Below are 18,744 nucleotides of genomic sequence, written 5' to 3'. Positions count from 1 at the left end.
TGCAGCCAAAAATACCCAAATAGTTTCTGGACTAAGATCAGTGCTACTGCAGTACAGAGCAGACAGGTCCTCTGCAGAGAATCTGCAGGCTTCAATGGAAAGATCCAAGCTGTAACGCTGCTCTGGCGTTTCCCAAAACTGCCATAAACAAACAGTGATGATATGAGCCTTCTGTTTTGTAATCCTTTCCTATGGACAGACCCAGATCCAACCCAGGAGACTCACAGCAGCAGAGTCATAATCATTGTCCAAGCTGAGCTCTGGAAAGTGTTTACAGAGCAGGTTGTGGAGGCCAGTTCCCGTCAGCAGCAGTGACACAGCTGGGACAGCTAATGAGAAACAGTTTGGACGATGGCTGCAAGTTAAATTTGGCAACACCATTAATGCTGCTCGGTTTTGTGCAGCAGAGCGTATCTGTCAAGTCCTATTTTCTGAGTAAGTCTCCAGCATACTGATGGCCAGACAGGCAGACACCCCTTGGCCTTACTCCCACAGGGCTGAATTCCCTGCTGGCATGAATGCTCTCATCCACTCAGGAAATGGATACAGCAAACACTCTTCCTCCCGCTGGCACAGGCAATCAGCACCTATAACTTTAGGCATTCCAGGCTGCTATATGCAAACCTTTTCAATTACCCCCTCATGAGGCAAAATATTTTTCAAACCTTTCCCTGAGCTTCCATGGAAATCACTTTGGTGTTGATGCTACTTCTTTGATGGCACTCATCAGCAAGCCAGACTGACCTGCTAGACCTTTCTGTAATAGGAGTCCTTATGTCCACCCAAGCCAGTGACAAATGAGCATCCATGGCTTCAGCACTTAATGTGGTATTGTCAGATGGCAACCTGATGACACAGGGACCTGAGACAAGGGTTCCAGCTCTGGCATTGCCTGACCTAGCAGGGAGTATGATCTGATTAGGGGATGGGAGCCAGGGATCCCACTCTGCCCCTTTCCATACCTGACAGAGGAAACAACCCCCCCATTGTCCTAAGTCTGAGCAGTTTTCCTTGACAGGAATCAGTAGCAACTTGGGCTGCAAGGCCTAACAAATACTACAGATTCTAGCAGAGCAGACTGCACATTTCCCAAAGGCACAAAACACAGGCTTCCCTGAAGACAACACTGCAACTATGGGCAGGAAAAAAATCACCCTCAAGGAAGAAGGATAGGAAGTGATTTTAAAAAAAGGCTAAAAAAACCCACGTTTCAATTTTTTTTTTAACCAGAAATAGGTGCACCATAAAGTCACTGTGTAAAGAGGCTAATTCACTGAGCCTCTGTGGAAAAGACCAGTCTTCTGGAGACCACTTGAGACCAGTGCTGGCCTTATGGCCAGCAAACCCCTCCAGGTTAGGTTCAAAACTGCAGCAATGAAGTTCTCCTGCTGGCCCACCAAGCACTGACCGAGGAACCCATTTCAGGAGAAGGGGCTTGAGTGAACTTCTTGGTATCCAGCTAAAGGATTGAGAAAAATCCACCCCAAACAACACCTCTGGCCCCACACATTCCCACCACAGGAGTTATCCTGCCTCTGAAGATCTCAATCCAACCAAGCCTTTATGTACATTTTTAGAAGGTGGAAGGGAGCTCCAGTTTAGAAGTGAGCCCTTTACCCATTGGATGTAATCATAAAATACATGTCTCAGTAAATAATGTGGCAGCTACAGATGTACAGAATCTACATATATATGCAAATCAGTCATCCTCTCTCTGTCTCTGCTGATACAATGGTACTAAAAGTGACATCCAGTTACTAAAGACACACACAGAAAACCTTTGCTTTACTGACCGACAAGCATCTCAAACTTACCTGAAGTCAGTCTAAGATGCTTTTGTGAGTTCAGTTCAAAAGAAGGCTGGAAATTAACTCTTACCAGTAATTTGGGCTGTTTGGGGTTATAGAAGCCAAAATCCCTTACTCTTGTCATTTAAAGGACTTTTATTCCTCTGTGAATGCTTGCAGCAGGCTATTGATACCCTTATCAGCCACAATTCAACACTTTAAAGCTGCCCCTTCTCATGGTCCTGCCAATGGTTTCCTGAGCGATTGAAACAACATGCACAGAAAAAATATTTCCAAACAGCTCCTCTGGGCTCAGAGTCCCCAGACAACTTCAGGTGTGGCCTCACACCATTCCTGCTCCTCTGTGAGTTCCTGCAGCATCTCAGCACCTCAGCTCTTTCAAAGACCAGCCACGCTGTTTTCACACATTCTGCCTCACTTGGCAGGCATTCATTAAACCCTCAATGTCTAGTTGTTGGTCTTCTGTTGCATCTCCAAGGTAACTCCATTCATATGTTGTCAGCCCCTGACAGTTCACTTTTACCAGCTGGACAGCCTCTCTGACTAACATCCATCTTTTACTCTCCTACACAGAGGAAAATATAAGCCTTTCCATGCCGTAGTATAAAGTAGGTAGGCAAACTGAGCCCAACAAAGAAATCACTCACAGTCCATGGGAAAGTTTGGTTTTTTGATTCACTTGAGCACTTCAGTGCTCACAGAGAGGATCCACTGGGCATTAAGCGTGTTCTCCCAAACCTCTGTACATCTGTTTATCTATTTACACACACCCACATCCATTTGCTGATCTAGATCTTAAAAACTTCCTAAATGATTTCCAGTACACTAGTAAACTCCACAATATCCTGAAACAGGGAGTTTTATAGGGAAAATGATACTTCACACAAATATCTATTTCTTTTTCAGCTTCAGACTGAGTAGTTTTTAATTCCTGTCCTTCAGTACCTTCACAGCAGCTTGAAAATTTGGTTGAAGAAAGAAGTGACTTCCATCCTGGCACACAAAGAAAACACCTGGCTGTTAAGGACTTTAAAGATATTTTAATAGTGGCCTGTGCAACTGAGCACAAAAGGCAGAGCTGTTTGAAGTCAGTGGAAAGTCTCAGCTCAGATTTGTGTGGATGCAGTGCAATTTCCCTGCATATGGGAGTGTGGTATTAAGAGTCTTCTTCCATGGTCAAATCATCAAAAGCAATTTTGCAATAGTGCAGAGTCAATATAATTTATAGCAAAAAGGAGTAGCTTGATGTCAGTTTATGTTTCCCCAAATCCTATTTTCATTGGGCAATTATCATTTCAGTGGAAAAGGTTCCAAATGTCTTCAGCTTTCTGGAGAAGTGCCAAGCTGTTGTATAATGGTAGGGTAATTTTAAACCTATAATTTAGAAAGACCATTTCTGTCTAAGTCCATTCTTCAAAAAAAGCCAGCCTTGGAGAGTTACACTTTAGTTTTCAAAGTAAAGTACCTGTTTTGTTTTCAAAAAATAGATGGCCACAGAAGAAGCTTCCAGCAGAGTCACAAAAGCAGGTGCTACCTGCACCATGCCTGCCAATGTCACTGAGATGTAAACAGGAGAGCACAGGGAAGGGAGCAGCAGAACCATCACTATTCTGCACCTTCCTGTCTGCCCCTTCAAGAACTGCTTTGACAATCAGAAAGAACAGCAGATCTAACAAAGGGGCTGAAATCAAGAGTTCCTCCTCGGACCAGCCTTGGCCAATTTTAAAATGGCAAAAATTCATGGATGGAAGGAAATACAAGATGTTGGTAGTGTATTTGATGGGGTTTGGGCAAGTATAGGGCAGCTAACTTGTCCTAGGAAAATCGGATATCCTTAATCTGATTTGTTCTGTAATTTAGAAGAAACACAGTTGGATGTTACAACATTAGCCTCATCTAGTCTTCCACTCTCTTGGTGCTGAACTTCCCTTGTAGATGTCCATACAGGTTTTAGCATAAAATGAAAAGGATCTGGAAATCATGAGATTTAAAGGATGGATTAGCCCAAGGACATCACCCAGATCATGTGTGCTGATACCTTGGCTACAAATCATTTAAAACATCCTGAGCAATGCTTCTGGAAGAAATCCTTCCAGGTCTGCAGGGACAGTGCTGTGCCTAAGGGATGTTTTGCAGGATGAGAAATGTCATTCTTGGTCATTACTGCATTTTGGTAGCAACCTACATAAGTGCCATGTTTGTAATGATCCCATAAAAGGAGGTCAACCTCCAATGCACAGTCCTGCTCTCTGAGCTGAGAGCTTCACATGCAGCTGAGGTTAAAATTCAAACTAGCCATGGTGAAGCTAAAGCAGATACGGCTAAATAAATATGACTGATTATTCTCTGCAGCACACAAATAGCCATGGTGGTTTCAATTCCCTGATTGAAGTATCTGAGGAACTGGGAACATTTTTTAGAACCCTGAAGTGTCCTTACAAAGGCACAGAGGTCAAACACCAAATCTGCAGTTGCCTGTGGGATGGCTGTTCCCAGTGGATCTAGCTGAGACCACAGACCTGGCTGAATCCCTCTTCACTAGGTTACCTGACCTGGGAGCCATCAAGTAAAAACCATCCAATTAATGCAACACAGGAGACCAACACTGCCAAGAGAATTCTCTTCTGGAGCTCAGTTAGTTTAAATGTGTTTTTAGCAGAAATACACTCAGAAATCCCTTTAAAAGCTAAGGGATCAATGCACACAGTTAAATAAGTGTCCAAGCACAGTCCCAAGATGTGACCTTTGCTTCTTTCTTCTGCCTGGCTCACATTCAGATACAATAAAACTGTGTTCAGACTCTGGTTGATTTAAAATCCCAGTAAGATCCATAAAACTGACTGGGAAAAAACCCCATTATAATAAATCCCAAACCAAAAAGTAGCCTGCTTATGGGGACAGTTCCCAGTGCAGTGGAGCCTTGGATAGGATTTGGAAACATCATTCTGGGAACACTGAGCCTCAAGATATGATTTTCTACCAGCTGTAAACAATTTCTACCTCCAAACCTTGTCTAATGTACATTAACCTGCTTATGTTTATACTTTATATCCTGGTCAAATGCACCAGTCTAAGAGCTGTGTTCCTGAAGCTGAGACCACCAGGCTTTCAAGATGTCCTGCTCAAATACATACACACTTCATTTAAAGCCATATCCCTATTTCACTGATATATCCTTTTGCCCACTTTCAGGACTATGATCCATATAATAGTAGGAGCTGTGCTATTAACCAGCCCAGCAACAGAAGTATCTATCCCAACACAGTTATATAAAAAATGGTTCTTGTGGGATAGCCTAGGCTAAGGCAGGAATGTCAGGCAGTTCAGCTAACATCCTATACTGGAAACTTTTTGCAATTTTTTTCCATAATATTTTTAAACAGATAAAACACAGTGTGTCATTAATTACCTAATGCCCTGTTGGCATGACAAGCATTGCAAACAAAAACAAGCAGAACTGGAGTCTTCTGGGTAAATTCTCACTGAATCCAAGAAGATTTAGGACATAAGCAGAAAATGAAAAACAGAAAGGGAGCTGAGGGGAATCATCTATAAAAAGCCCAAGAGGACAATGAAAACTTACCTAGACAGAACTCTGCAATCTTTTAGCTCTCTGCAAATGCCACAATTGACGTCTCACAGCACTTCATGCACTCAGAATGACAACAGCCCCAGCTCCACTCTCCTTTATGTGCGGAGCAGCGAGATTTGTTTAATGGGAGCCTAAGTGCTTTTTACCAGGCTAAAACCACCACGCCAACAGAGGGAACAGGTTAGACTGTAACCAAAATGAATACCAAGTAGCACAGCGTGTGTTTGGGTAGAAATGTCGCCCTGTGCTCCTCCCTCCACCTGACACAAACAAATAAGGCCCAGGAAGAGCACAGCCACCCATGCTCGGCCAAAGGCTTAGTGCTCGTCAGCACCTTCTGTGTCACCAGCAACAGCACAGAGGCCTCTCATGGCAGCCTCTGAGGTCAGAATTTAAGCACACGTTTTCATCTGCCTTCAAAGGTATTCTGAGTACACATCTTGTCCCAGGGTTTTAGGATTGGGTCCACAGGAGGAACATGGAAAGGACCCTGCACTGAAGGGTGCCTCTCACAGATCACGTTAGGAGGGTGCGCTGTAGCAAGTGGTAGCGTGAGAGGCTCCCAAAGCTCCCAGAGAGGAATGAAGATGGGCAGGCACCAGCTCAACTGCCATCAGCGAGAGGGACACAAGCATTAGCATCTTCTGAAGCATGCACACACAGAGCACAGCAGATACACATCTCTAAAGCAGAAAGGGGATGGCAGAAGACAATAATGCCTCCAGGAAGGTTTTCCCAGTGTAAGTTGCCTGGCTATGACCACCAGCCTATGGGCAGCAGCTGGCAGTTTGACATTGCACACGCTGTACCTTACAAACCAAGCAGTCCAGCCATCTCAGTCTGCCCAAACTGGGACTTACACACCAGACACCTATCTCCCCACTACCCTTGCTCCCAACCTGTTCCACATTTTGGATGACCAGCTTAGTCTGACTCTGACCCAAGCTTCAGACAGTGCTGTGCAGTCCCTCAGCAGGGGCAGAGAGCCTGTACATTATCCAGGTTTACTTCCACCACAGGGAGCTCACACACCACTTTGCAGAATGGCACATGCAGGCCTTGCAACACCCCAGGAGTTGCTACTAGCAAGAGCCCTGCTGAAGATCCATAAACAAGAGGTCTGCAGCACCACACAGCTACACCCCACCTCATTGTTAACTAGCCACAGCTTCAAGGAGACCCAGAGTCTCAGTAGTGTGTGTGGAAGCCAGAACATGAACTATGGAGGCTTTTGGCTGTAAGATCACCCTCTCTGTCACTGTAATTGAGTCAGGTCCAGCGCCAGGAACCTGGCAGCTCAGGAAGTCTGCTCTGTACTGTCCATTCCCTCTGCTCAGCTCAGGTCCCCACCCAGGGCTTCCAACTAGATCACCAAGCCACACTAAAAATAGCCAGCTCACAAAACCAGCTCTTGGCTCTAGCCACTCCACCCTCAAAATACAGAGACTAACTATACTGCCTTCTGCAAACAAAGGAGAATTCACTCCTCCATCTATTTATAAGCTGCTTATTCACAGCTAGTAAGCACAGATTCTTTTCAGATGAGGAGCTTGGGGGAAGAGATTAAGCTTATTCTGGTTCCCTGGTGCACAAAGCCAAACACTCAACATGATCATTCCTTCACCATCTGAGGTTTTTCTCCTTTCAGCTCTCACCTCTAGCCTTGGGACTATCTTGCCCATCACCATGCAGAGCATGACACAATCCCACTCCCGTGCCATGGTGAGAACACTGTGGTAGAGCCAGGCAGGTGCATTCTGGTTGAAAACCATCTATATATTCATATAAAATGGTTATACCTTCTTTACTCTACTTGTGACTCATAACACATCTGCAGGATGAAAGGCATTCACTGGGCACTTGTCTAAGCACACGTTTCCAGCTGTTGGCTATGCAGGAAGGGTAACAATAATGAGAACAACAGTGAGAAACACCTGGCTAAAGACCAGGTTAAAAGGATCCTGGCCTTGCTGCCCACCCCCACACCACAGCCTCACTCAGCAAGAGCTCCCACTGCTGCTGCCTGGCTTCTGGCAGCTTCTCTGACATTGCCATCATAAACGGTAAGTTTTTGACATCCACTACAGAAGCAGCAATAAATTAATCCACTTTTCACAGCTGGCTCAGTGAGTTGCCTGTAGGTTAGCTGATCACTACACAAGATAGCCAGAAGCCAAAGCTACTCCTGCTAACCAACTCTATGTACCTTATTAAACAACTCTGGTTATTAAAAAATTCCTCTTTGAAAGTGCAAAGCATTGAAGTGATGGAGGTCTCTGTGACATGTGGCTACACTTAGCAAGAGGAACTTCAGCTAGGCTAACAGCTCTGCATTTCAATCCCCAGAAAGACTGGGACATCAAAACCTCAAAGAGTTCAGCTAACAGACCTGGAGAAGCACTGAGCCTTCAGAGCAGTGGATGGTGTGAAGGCAAATGTGCTGGCTTTAAATCTATCAACAGTGAGCAAGTGGCAATGCCACCTCCAGCAGTCCCCAGGCACCTCTGGGTGGCCAGCCCTACCATTACAGCACTTCAAGAGGTGCCACAAAGATACACTGGCTCATGAGTGCCACACCCACACCAACTCCAGGACAAATTCAGCCTGGTCTTGCTGGAGGTGGGAGATCTCAGAGGGATCAGCTGAGCACACCGCAGCCCCTAATCCAACTCCCTGCAATGAGCTGCCTGCAGGATGTGTATTCTGGTAACTGAGCTCCTCCTTCCTAAGCTGGGAAAAGGCAGAGTTCCAGCCAGCCTGCTTGGAGAAGACTGTCTTTCCTTTTGTGGACAAGCAGCTGGATGGGTAAGGCTATCTTCTGCAGTGGTACTTGGTGGAGGAAGGAGTATGAAGGCTCTTGGTCAGCTCACAATGGGAGCAGTTACTGGTCAAAGCCACTGCTGTGGTGCTACAGCATCTCAGGATGAGACCATCCAGGAAAGACTCCCAGAAGCTCTCAAATCAACTGTTAGAGAAACAAATGGATGGAGCACAACACATCCCTCCTGCATGCCCACATCTGATGGAATGAGTTCAACTTTTGCAGGAAGGAATCTGTGCCACTGGCTTAGCAAAGCCTCACAAATCCCAGGTCAGACCTGAGCAGCAATGAGACCCACTGCTCTGTGCCACTCCAAAGGGCAGCTGTGCTCTCCAGGAGGTCAGAGCGAGCAGAGAAGGCTCCACAACCAATTCCACGAGAGGAGTTTCATTACTAAAGAAAAACTAAAACAATTCTTGTTTACCTCGTGCTTGTGAAAGGTATTTGGCAGATAACATCTGACTGCACTTACATGCCTGCTTCCTTGCCTGTTTTAACTTATTATCTCCAACCTGTGGTCAGGCATTTTCAGAAGGGTTCATCCATCTCTATTATTACCAGCTCCTGGTGTTCTTTTTCCAAATGAAACCACAAAATAGCAACAAAGACATCTGTGACAGCTAGAAAAATATATTGCCTGAAGAAAACCCCAAGTCAATCCCTTGCTTGGTTAATCCCAAGGTGAAGGTGCAGATGGGCATGTCATCTCTATTCTTAAAAAAAAAAAAAAAACCCACACAATTTTAACTTTAGTTCTTCACTTGTAGTTGACATATTTTAATTAAGTGGAGCCAAAAGTCCAGAAAACTGCTCTTTAAACTGTCTTCTCTATTTATATGTAATTCATGCACATTCAGACAGTCACCTGTTCACAACTGGCCTCAATTTATGACTAAGAAGTCCTGGCAGTCATGACTATTTTATCAGACTTTTGTACCACACGAGACAATAAAAAACAACAATGGGACACGTAATAGACAAAAGAGCCAAAGGTGACTTAGAAGAGTAAAGCCATTTGACTTGCTTTTGTAAATAATTTATTTCAAGTATTGGGAGAATGGGTGTGGAATTAGGCTGCTAAGCATTGATCAAGATTTTACAATTCAAAGTTCAGAGCAGCAGTGCCACAAGCTCTGCTGAGTGCACACACAAAGGGAGTTCTGTTCCATTTTCACATATCACCAGTTGAAAATCAAATATTGGACCTACATACATCACTAGCCACTCCATGCTAGCTTAGTTGGCCAGTTGCAGTATTTTGTCTCTATCCTGCTTTGATCATATCTGTTAAAGAAGCCTTGGAAAATCATAATCTTTACAATATTAGCAGAGCTTAGAACCTTGAATATCTGCACATCAGATAGGAAAGGAGTAAGTGCAAAGCCATGGAGGACCGAAAACCAACAGTGCCTTAAACAGAGTTCTCTAGCCAAGTGATAGAGCTCTTTTCCCCATTTAAAGGGATCCTGAAACAAAGAAGAGTGGACTTCCTTAGTCCTCTGCCCCAACTTAGATGAAAACTTAAATACTGCATGGATTTTAGTTTCTGCAACTACTCCACAGCCTAGAAAAGAATAACTTTCTCCTGCTATATTCAGTTACGCTCCTTAAGCTGGAGAAAGCCACATATATTTGAGCCATGGCATACAGTCTCTTTTCATACTGGCAGACAATGAATATAACCTGAATTAAGCAGAGAATATGCTACACAGCTTCAGCATGCACCCAAACACTGTACAATCAAAGAATTCTGTGTGTATCCCCCACCCCTGCCCTTGCTAAAGTAATCAAAGCAGTAAATTATCCTTAGGGGTTCTGTCAGATCAGGTTTCAAAGTTGATCATTTCCCTGCACAAAAATATAGGCTTAGCTTAAAACCAAAACAAAACATAAAACTCATGCACATTTTCCCATTCTCCTAGAACTCTAAAGTTGCTATGTTACTTAAAATAAAATAAATAATAATTAAAAAAACTAAACAAAGCACAAAACCCCACATTATTGTGCTTCTCATGTCATGTGAGAATGAAAAGCTTATACTGTAGCAATTCAATCCAAAATTGCATCAAGATTACTTCACCAGTTCAGCAAGAGAACTGTGTCTGCATAGTCTGCCAGAGCTGCTGACAGGAGCCACAGCAAGCAGGGAACAGAAACAGTTACACAGCCTGCCCTCATGCTCCTCTCTCTGCACCAAAATGTCGATCCTCTTCTTCCAGTGACAGGCAGCAACTTGCACTGTCATCCACTTGCTGAATTTTAAAAGAGAAATGTTTTTTTCACAGTGTTTGGTTGAGATACTCCATAACTACTTTGTTATCTTCTCCTGATTCCCTCCCTTCAAACCTCCCAGCTTGTGATGGCAACGTGAAATTGAACCAGAGCAAGGCTGTGGGTGCACAGAGCTATTCCACACCACCCTGCCACCCCCCCGTGCCCTCACCTGCACCCACATGCCAGTGCTTATCTCACACTGAGCTGCAAGCTCCTGGCTGCAAAGGCTGCCTTTCTACCTTGCTGTTTGCACAGCACATAGCACAGAGGCCTTCCCATGCTGATAGGCTTCAGGTGTTTTAACAGCACAAACACAAGTTGTGCAATGCCCTGGGGATGTCAAACAGCTGGGCTCTCTCAATCCTCGCTTCTCATACCGACCCCACAAATGGGCAGTAAGTATTTGTTTGTGCAAACTGTACCAATGTGCCAGGAGATCAGAGCCTGCCTCAGCCAGCAAGCATTCCTCCCAGCTAAGGTCCCTGGAAATCCCCTTGCACAAGGAGTGCCTTAGGAAATCACACAGCGATAATGGCCTGCACCTAAACATTCATCACTGCTATCATCAATTAAGGCTTGTGTTTTACAGGTACTCAAAATATCCACTTCTCTCTCCACTACAGAAGATAAGTCTGATTTGGCTTCAAAAAGGAAGTTGAACCATCTAAGTGAATTGACCTGGACTGGGGAAGAAGTTCTTGGACTGGGGAAGAAGCAATCAAGATTAGAATAAAATTCATTACATTTTTCACCTTTACTGTTTTTAACATAATTCCTTGCTACACAAAGCTGTTCTCCAGCCTGCACAAATGATGGGGCACCTCAGGGAGACTCCCATCACCTGCTTTTTGCTCATCCCCATCTCCTCTTCTCCCAGTCTGGGGGCTCACCTGTAGTCTTGGGTAAGGGTGACACAGGACGCCTCCTTCCCCAGTCTGGCGAGGAGCGCTCCGCCCTCCTGCTGCACCCTGACCAAACTTGCATCTTCAAGAACATTCTTCATCAACTGCCTTGAATTCCTCAGCAGCACAGCTGCATCCTGGAGGGAACACAAGAGTGAGGTGAGCAGATATTGCAATCTACAGGCAATGAGGGAACAGGCAAAAACCGGAACCTAAACCAAAACACACCAAAACCACATCTCACTGGGCCCACTCTAGGAAAAGGGGATGTTGGTTCCCATAAATGTTTCTCTCCAGCCTGATAAGTCTAAAGTGATAAACAGTGCTCCTTATGCTCCTGATACCTTCCCCACCAGGCTAAAATTGTAACCCAATTCCCATAATTGTTTTTCCATTCATTTGCTGGGCATAGAAAAAACAGATTTCCAGCCATGCTTCCCACACATACTTAGCTCCTACTGCTCTGGGAGCCTGGATCTGCATGGCTCCAAGCCTCGGGACAAGGTGCACATGAAGGGTTTGTGGAGATACAGATGTGTGCAGGAAGGCCACTACCATATCCTCCATCATTTACTATTGGCACCCTCATTCAGAGCTGGCAGCAATTCCCTACCGTGTCAGGGATACAGCAGCTTCTCAAGAAGAGAAATAGAAGGTTTGTGACCACGTAGGCTTGGTCTTTGTCTCTTTGTCCCCTCCCCTTCTTGCCCACTTCCAAACTTTGCCCACACCCAAGTTTTTACCAGCTACAGAGCTCTGGAGCTGCTGAGAATGCACCCCAATGCTGGAGGTAGCACCCATCAGCAACAAGCCCAGCTGGAAACATCTCCTGGGTGACTCTGAGGAATCAGACAATCAATCAGCTTCCAAACCCACTGAAGCCTCTATCACTTCTTTTGGACTAGCTCCTACTAGTACTGGGAAACCCTGCTACTACAGCTTGCAAATTCAAAGCTACAGCTTTTCTGCAGCTATCCAGCCTCGTGCTCCTTTCTGTCTCAGGTCCACCCCTGATCCAAGGTGAGCAACATGCTTACCTCAGCCTTTCCTGGTAATTTTGTGGATTCCACTTTATTAATAGCTCCCTGAAGGAAGGCACAAACACCCTGGCATTGTTGTAGCAAGTATTCCAGCTTCTACAAGAAGAAAAGACCAAGGCAGAGATTATTGTCTCACGGCTGACAGGAAAGGTCTTCTGGGCTTGCAAAAGCTTCAGAGTACAAAAATCAAGAGAGGATCAAACACATTAATCCAAGGGTTCAAATATATCATTCAGTGAGACTATATCAGCAAAGAGAAACCCATAAGAAGCTTCAGCTGCATCACACTAGACCAAGGCCTCTATGCAGACCCTAGAAAGCTGCATACTCATGGCTTGGATGGGTCATGCTTTACAGAAAAAAAACCCAAAAACTAGTCCACTTATGTCTCACATTCTTCCATTAGCATTTCTTGTAACTTTCCATGATGATGAATCACACTGCATAAATTTCAGAGAAACAAAACATAAAACAAGTACTTGGAATTTTTCTACTTTAAATAATTTCTCCTCATATTAAAAGTAGTGTAAATTAAAGATTAGGAAACTGGAAAGCTTCCAAAATTAAGTACCTTAACCTATGGACAAATTTGAAATCCTTCCGCTCTTCAGGGTGGGGGGGAAGCAGGGAGAAAAACAAACAAAAAAAAGTCCAAACATTTCATAAGGGCTTGTAAGGCACTATTTTTTAGAAAAGTTAATGATACAAAGCCTGAATACTGCCAGATGCCACCTTCTAGCCACTAAAATCAAGAGAAGGGAGAAACAGTTACTCCAAAATAACTGTGTTTAAAACAAAACAAAAAAGCAGCTGTTTGAATCTTTACTGAATTGAACTCCTTCCTCCCCTGGAGTGCTGGAACACTGCCAGCAGTGACAGATTAGCAGGCAGGATGCAGGTGAGATCACTGAGACAGGAAATAAATGCTGTTTGCCACATAGCTGCAGAGCTAAAGGAGCTGAGCACACGGGTCATTATCACACACAGTATAAACAGGCATTCCATACAGAATGATTCCCATACTAACTCCATTTGGTAATGTTTTACATGCCAAGACAAGAAATAGCCTGATATTATGGTGCTTCCTTCATGAATTACCCTTCTGCACACACAGAGCACCTCAGCTCTCAAGGTATTCTCAACTCTGTCCATTAAACTAATCCATTACTTCTTGCAAAGTTTCTCTGCTTTGTCACTGCCAAATAAACTTCAACTTCTCTAAGTTCTCCAAGTCAATCCTTGGCACAGATTAGGCCTCTGTACCTCTACTGCATCAGCACAGGTTCATACAAGTACTTTTAGATGTAAGTTGGAAAAAATAAGTTAACATTTGGCACATGCCAAGCCTATCTTCTGAAGCCTACCACCAGCACCAGAGTGGTGCTATCTGTGACATCTTAATCATGGCACTCTGGGTAGCAAGGTCAGAGCCAAAAGACCACTGGAAGCTGAGGTGACAATTCTGCCAACCACCAGGGTCAGCAAACTCAACATGAAGACAGCCAGCTTGTGTGCAGATTTACAGAGATTTAATCCTGTCTAGTCTTGGTGTGCCAAATAACTCAATAGAGCTTTTAAAGATTCAACAAGCACATGGTTGACAGCACTCAGGCTCCCTCCACAGCACAAGTGCACACAGAGCTGGGTATTGGTGCCATGGATGCCACCCCTGCAGGCTTCTGGCAATCTGCACATACCCTGCTGCTTGCAAGTAAAAGATATTCCTAGAAGAAGAATTCTGAACTGATTATCCAGAACTTCCAAATCTCACTCATGCAAGGACTTCAGATATTACCAAGGAGATAATAGCTTGATTTGGGAACTTGCTCCAAAATCAATAAGATTTAATTTGTTATTACAATCAGGTTCTTCATCATGAGTCCAATGGCAACATGGTACCAACACCTTCTGCTGAGATTAGTTTCAGATGTCTGACCTCCTGTCTAACTCAAGAGCCACTTGTGTATCACAAGACAGGATTCCATTTCAGATTTGACCATATTTTGAAGGCAAGAAAGAATAGAAAGAATTAATGCAGTTCAAGCAAACGAGTAAAAAACTAAAACTTTAGTTCCTGCAGTCATGCCAAAAGACCACAGTGTGTACTCATCTTATGAAGACAGTATTAGCTTTTTTTTTTTTGATACCAGAGATTCATTTGCATTCACAGCTTTACAGGAAAATTGTCTTTTAATGCTTGTAGGTTCAGCTGTTGACAGGTTCCTGTTGCTCCCATCTGTTACCATGCCACTGCTTCTCTCAGACACCAAAGCACACAGGCCATTGTACTCACCCTGCGGAAGCTCAGCCAGCTCTGGTGGCAGTATGGAAAGGTCCCTTCCAGCTCCAGAGGCAGCTGGGAGCTGTCTATGTGCTTATGGAGGGATTTCATGGAGGTGAGAAGTTCAAACTGCACAGGAATAGAAAGGAAAAGAAAAAAGCTCACTTGTATTAGGGTGTGAGTACTGGAGGAAGAGGGGAAGGTTAACAAAAGGCAGAATCTATTATTTCTTTATCTGTCTTGCACAGAAGCACAGCATGGAGTGTGTAGCTGCAATATCACAATATGAAGGGGAAAAAAACCCAACAAAAATTCAGTCTTAGAGCAGCTTGTTGAACAGCTCAGTGGGCAAACCCTGAAGGAATGCAGGCCACAACATGCTGTTTCACCAGGCAGAACATCTGTGATGGAAGTCTGGAAGCAGCCAGCCTTCTCCAGAGCCAGCACCTCCTGGTGTAAGCAGAGCAACTCCCTCATATGTTCCCACAGTTGTGCTGTGATTTGCATCTGTTTAGAGAATCTGGGAGGTTAAATCTAGCCCCCAGCTTCCCCATCTCACTTCCTATAAAAGAGTCTAACAGACCAGCCTCTACCCTGCCCTCAGCTCTCCTCCACTCATCACAGCAGCTATTTGCTCCAAGAGTTTCTTGGAGCTTGGCACAGGTAACTTGCCCTCTTCACATCTGTAGGACCTCAGAGCATTTCTACACTCACCAGAGCAACAAGTGCTCCTGCAGGTACATGGAAGCCAGCCCAGACACAAACTCAGGTGCAGACATTTAACTCCTACACACACACAGTGTGAAGTTTCTACCTCCTTACAAAATTGTGATGATGCTTCCAATTCCTCCTGCATGCCTATGTGTTTATTAGCCTTTCCTCTGTTCCCTCCTACACTCTTTGTGTTTGTTCAATGTGTTTAATGTCTTCTGTAACTCTCCCTGCATGCACGTGCCTGCAGCCCCCATTCTGACTCCAAATTCTTCCACATGGGGAGAATAAGGAAATGGACTAATAGCATTTGTTATTCTTTAGCCTTTGGGGACACCACACCTCATGCACAGCAAACCTGACACCTGTCACAACATCTTCATCCACAGGAGCCAAAAGGGAGCTCCCGGCCTGCTCTGAAACCTACAGAGCTTCATCAGGCACATAATTCTTGCAGCTTGCAACAGTCTTGGAGCACAGGAAGAGGACTAAGATGAAGTCTGCTGACCACAGCATGGCTGGGAGCCTACATTTCTTATACAGCTATAGAATACCAAGGCAATTTTACTTCTAGTGGGGGAGTTCAGTGATGTTGTGGTAACTTTCCCTCCTCTTGGTCTTTCCAGATATTTCAAGCTACAAAGGGAACCTCACACAAATGCCCATCTCATCTTCCCCTTCTTGCAGAAGTCTCTCAGCCACTGGCAACAGCAGGTATGAGAGGAAACAGAGGAGATGCAAAATCCAGGAAAGCAACAGGCACCTTCAAAGGTGGAGTTCAGGATTTAGCATAATGTGATCTCTTCCTCACCACACATTTCCCCACTTGTTAATGGGAGAACATGAAAAGCATCTCTGGCTAATTGTGCAGAGCTCCTCCAGACAGTTATCCATGTTCCCAACAAACCCCCTGTGTTCTGAGTCCCCAGCAGACTGACGTAATTGTGGTGCAAATGTCACTGATGGGCGTGGCAATAAACAGCAGGACAGGGATCTGTTCAGCTCACAGAAACACTACAACCCAGTAAATACCACACCCATAGAGACCACAGCCACAAAACAGGGAGGATACCTGTGGAAATTTCATGTGAGAATGAACATACATCAGTGACAGGGAATTTGCTGTCTGGACAGTTAAATAAAGGATATCAGGAGTGGCCAAGCAAACTCCAGATAAATGGTTCCATTACCTGTCCTGCTGGTGGCTTCTCCATCCGAAAAGTCAGATCTTTTTCAACCAGAAGCAGGACTCCATGAATACAGTGAGGATCCATCTCCTACAACAGAACAGAGCACAAATCCATTAGTCATCTGCCTTGGATACTAAGGAGAATATACCACAACAGGTTCATAGAAAGTTTGCAATTTATCCTTCAAAGGCATCTACAAAGCCTAGAAGGCATTCACCAGAAATTAAGGAAGACCAGTCTACAAAATATCAAGGTGATGTCTTTAAGCTAGTTTGCTTCAGATCAACTAGTCCTGCAATATTTAAGGAAGCAATGGAAAAGGTCAGATGTTGGCTGTACTAAAGAAGCTCTGCCCTCTGCACAGGGAAGTGAATCAGGGAAAAAAAAAAACAAAACAGAACTTAAAAAAAACTAAACCATATTCCATGTCCAAGTTTTTTCCTGATAACTCTCCTGGTCACTTCACCTAACTGAAAGGAAGTGGCTTTCCCCCCTCCACCCCCAATCCAGTGCCAAAAACATCATCTTGTCTCTACTTACTGCCAATTTACAGTCAAGTACTTGCATCCTGTTTCTACTGTTAAACTGACAGAAATTCCAAATACAAGGGATGTTTGGCAGCTGTAGTTCAAACTCAGTGATCCAGGAGCAGCTCTCCCATTACAGAAGCATTCTACAGGGATGTGAAAAACAGGCAGAGAGAGAAACAGTAGGAAGAGGGAAGCATGGCAGAAAGATCCAGACCATGGAGACAGGATTCCCTACATATGTGATGCCTGGACCAGGAAAGCAAGGAGAAGAGCCATTAAAGCTGTTGTGCCACATGATTAAACAAGAGCCATCCCATTTTGATGTCTCCTATATGGTCTTTGCCTCGGCAAAAATCTCAGGAATTGTCAAGCAACAAATCCTTTGTGGTGTTGCTCGAGCTGGAAGGAACCTGCCACACAGCAGGTCACAGCAGCAAAGGAAACTTGTTTAAATAAACAGCTCCAGCAGTGAGCAGGGTTAAATATCTGCCAGGAGCAGAAGAGCCAGAGTACAGAGAGAAGTGGACCAACAGAGACTGAATGACCTAACCTGACACTGGACCCAGTTCAGCAATTAAAAAACAAGGCAAACACAAGGAGCCCAAATTCTGCAAGTGAAAGTAGCAGCAGAGATCCCGGAACAGAGGAAAAAGGCCTTTCTCTCATCCAGTCCTAAAACATGATCCTTTTAAACAGAGAGCAAAAAAACCCCAACTGAAACACCTTCCAAAACCATGAGAGGTTTCTAAATTGTAAATTTCTCCAGTGAATTATTCACACTTTCACTGTTATTTGAACACTGATTAAAAGGCCAAAAAGGATTTATTACATAATTAGGCTGCATTAGGTAAATACTGAAGAGAGGATGGGGAGATATTACAGCTGTATCACCAGCTCTGAATTGATCTGCTAGAAACTACTGAAGAAAGAAGACTGGACACAACTTCAAGACTGCTGATGGTACTAAACAAATTTTTTCTTACACAATCCCTCTTCTATGCCAACAGTCACAAGATGTGCAATATGAGTGAGGGATAAAGGTAGTGATGGTGTAACAAGAGGTTACCACAATAGCCAAAATACTCATTTGTTTGTTACTCCTGAAAATAGAAACTGAAAAACCATTCACAAATAAAGCTGTCAAGGGAAAAGTTCAAGGTTTTCCAACTCAAGAAGAAATTGTATTTCCAAAGAAATCAAGTACTTTTCACCACGTTTTTAAATTTAAACAGCTGAAGATAAGTCAGTCTCATCTAGCACTGATGGAGCAATCCAAAGACTGAAACAGTTTACCAGGAGCATCTCAGGAGACAAGCAGAGCTGGGAACAGCAGGATGCCACTTGAGGAAGCTTTCCTGCACTTTATGCACAATCACTTACCCTCTCTGCTAACAAAACCAACTTTATGGAAGCAAAGAAACAAGAGTTTCATACATATAAGTGAACTCTTCACCTCCCAAAACAGGTATAGTTTGGACAGCATAGAATAGAGGGGCATCAATAGGAGTTCAGAAAGCACCAGGGTAAATACAGAGCCTTTTATAATTATTCCTTTTAAAGAGAATTAGATATTTCTTCCAATGTTTCTCAGACTG

The 18,744-nt window shown here is 44.1% G+C and overlaps 1 protein-coding gene across 4 annotated transcripts in view; it reads right to left on the bottom strand.

Moving 5' to 3' along the window:
• The window catches only part of PLEKHG4 (pleckstrin homology and RhoGEF domain containing G4), an 85,677-nt gene that overhangs the window by 31,491 nt on the left and 35,442 nt on the right, over window positions 1–18,744 (bottom strand). For all 4 annotated transcript variants that reach the window (XM_071440590.1, XM_071440591.1, XM_071440588.1 and 1 more), the window contains exons 7-10: window positions 16,620–16,706; window positions 14,731–14,847; window positions 12,435–12,533; window positions 11,386–11,534 (exon numbers count right to left, since the gene is read on the bottom strand). In XM_071440590.1, coding sequence (XP_071296691.1) covers window positions 11,386–11,534; window positions 12,435–12,533; window positions 14,731–14,847; window positions 16,620–16,706 — 452 coding nt within the window. The remainder of the gene's footprint in view (window positions 1–11,385; window positions 11,535–12,434; window positions 12,534–14,730; window positions 14,848–16,619; window positions 16,707–18,744) is intronic.

The sequence above is a fragment of the Agelaius tricolor genome, unplaced genomic scaffold (assembly GCF_023055355.1).
Source record: "Agelaius tricolor isolate 1412-34295 unplaced genomic scaffold, bAgeTri1.0.p SCAF_15, whole genome shotgun sequence".
NCBI classification, from domain to species: domain Eukaryota; kingdom Metazoa; phylum Chordata; class Aves; order Passeriformes; family Icteridae; genus Agelaius; species Agelaius tricolor.
Note: the sequence above shows the minus strand (reverse complement) of the source record. Positions and strands in the feature narration are given on the sequence as shown.